This window comes from Charadrius vociferus, unplaced genomic scaffold, assembly GCF_000708025.1.
Source record: "Charadrius vociferus isolate BGI_N301 unplaced genomic scaffold, ASM70802v2 scaffold76, whole genome shotgun sequence".
Classification (NCBI taxonomy): domain Eukaryota; kingdom Metazoa; phylum Chordata; class Aves; order Charadriiformes; family Charadriidae; genus Charadrius; species Charadrius vociferus.
The window spans coordinates 445,362-447,377 of NW_009648779.1; the positions used below are offsets into that span (position 1 = coordinate 445,362).

General features: G+C 42.6%; 1 protein-coding gene across 1 annotated transcript in view; it reads left to right on the forward strand.

Annotated features, from left to right (window-relative positions):
* ASCC3 (activating signal cointegrator 1 complex subunit 3) overlaps positions 1-2,016 on the forward strand; it is a 264,786-nt gene that overhangs the window by 157,540 nt on the left and 105,230 nt on the right. The window contains 1 exon segment of the mRNA XM_009886755.1: positions 1,962-2,015. Coding sequence (XP_009885057.1) covers positions 1,962-2,015 — 54 coding nt within the window.

The following is a 2,016-nucleotide window of genomic DNA, read 5'->3' on the forward strand; positions in this document are numbered from 1 at the left end:
AATTTTAGAAGGCAGTGAGTGCAGCAGTTAGGAATGTGGAAGAGATGGGAGGAAAATCAGAGGTGTTTGTGGCAAATCAAGAACATTGAAACATGAAGATCTGAGGAACCAGTAGCCAGGGTCAAGGGTAAAGAGACTGTATACGGCATGCTTTCTGACCTTATATATAGAATCATAGAATTGTCTAGGTTGGAAGGGACTTTTAAGATCACCAAGTCCAACCATCAGCCTAACACTGCCAAAACCACCTCTAAACCATGTCCCTAAGCACCACATCTACCTGTTTTTTAAATACTTCCAGGGATGGCGACTCCACCACTTCCCTGGGTAGCCTGTTCCAATGCTTGACAACCGTTTCTGCAAAGAAATTTTTCCTAATATCCAATCTAAACCTCCCCTGGCACAACTTGAGGCTGTTTCCTCTTGTCCTATTGATTGTAACTTTGGAGAAGAGACTGACCCCTACCTCTCTACACCCTCCTTTCAGGTAGTTGTAGAGAGCAATAAGGTCTCCCCTCAGCCTCCTTTTCTCCAGGCTAAACAATCCTAGTTCCCTCAGCTGCTCCTCATTAAGGCTTGTTCTCCAGACTTCCCGCCAGCTTTATTGCCCTTCTCTGGACACATTCCAGCACCGCTATGTCTTCCTTGTAGTGAGGAGCCCAAAATTGAACACAGTACTCGAGGTTGGGCCTCACCAGTGCTGAGTACAGGGGGACAATCACTTCCCTAGTCCTGCTCACCACGCTATTCCTGATACAAGCCAGGATGCCATTGGCTTTCTTGGCCACCTGGGCACACTGCTGGCTCATATTCAGCCAGCTGTCAACCAACACTCCCAGGTCTTTCTCTGCCAGGCAGGTTTCCAGCCATTCTTCCCCAAGCCTGTAACTCTGCATAGGGTTATTATAACCCAAGTGCAGGACTCAACACTTGGCCTTGTTGAACTTCATACCATTGGCCTTAGGCCATCAATCCAGCCTGTCCAGATCTCTCTGTATTTAAGCTCATAACAGGTTGGCTGAAGGTCCTTTATTCCAGTATACAACAGGGTTACCCTGTCTCTCCTCCTTAATTGTAATAACAGAGCTGTACTTCTTGTGATACTTGAGCTTTAGCCCAAAGCCATGTTTCTGAACAGGAAGACAACCATTCCCATTGAGCTAAAATGGCATGAACTCTGGTGGTTTGGGTTTCCTCTTTAAGTGGTTTGGTTTCTTTTTTCCTTCCTGGGTGCTCCTGGAAGACACACTAGAAGCAATTTGAGTTTCAGAGTTTAGTGTTTGGAAGGGAAGCGTGTTAGTTTTTCTTAACTTTGAGTCAATACTCGGTTTAGGTGAAGCATGATAAAGCTAGCACCCAAAAATACGGGAGACTTGCTTACAGACCTTGTACACAGTGGGAGACTGGAGGACCTGAGGTTTTTCAGACTAAGATCCCAGCCTCCTACACATGGGGAAGATAAAAATGAGGGGTAGATGAACAGTTTGATTCCCTAGTATGAATTTATTAATCCACACCGTGCTGAGCTCATGCAACGGGTGGTGGTGGGGAAGAGTATCCCCTCCTTAACGTTAAGTATAGTTTGTGGCCTGCTGCCTTGAGCCTGTCCTAGCTGCTTGCGTATTCTCAAAGAGTTGCTTTTAAGGAAAAGCAAAATGTGAGTTTTCTGTTTTGGTGTTCATGCTGGTTATCAGTAAATTTGAATCTCTGTTAAAGTGAAGTTATTTTTTTATAAAAGTATTCTTTTAAACAATTAAGTGTATTCTTTGGAAAGTAAGAATAGAAGTAAAATTTAGATATAGAAAATCATGACATACTGGCATTGATAAAAAGTTTGACATTAATAATGCTTTTTGTCTGACTCATAATAATATTCAATTTTTTTCCTGTAATTTTTTTAATACATTGCTTCTTGTACTTTAATTAGAAGTGAATTTAACTTTTATGCTTGTCCATTCTAGGTACAGAGATCCAGAAATAAGCAGTTACGTGAGCTGTTTCCAGATGGATTTAGTA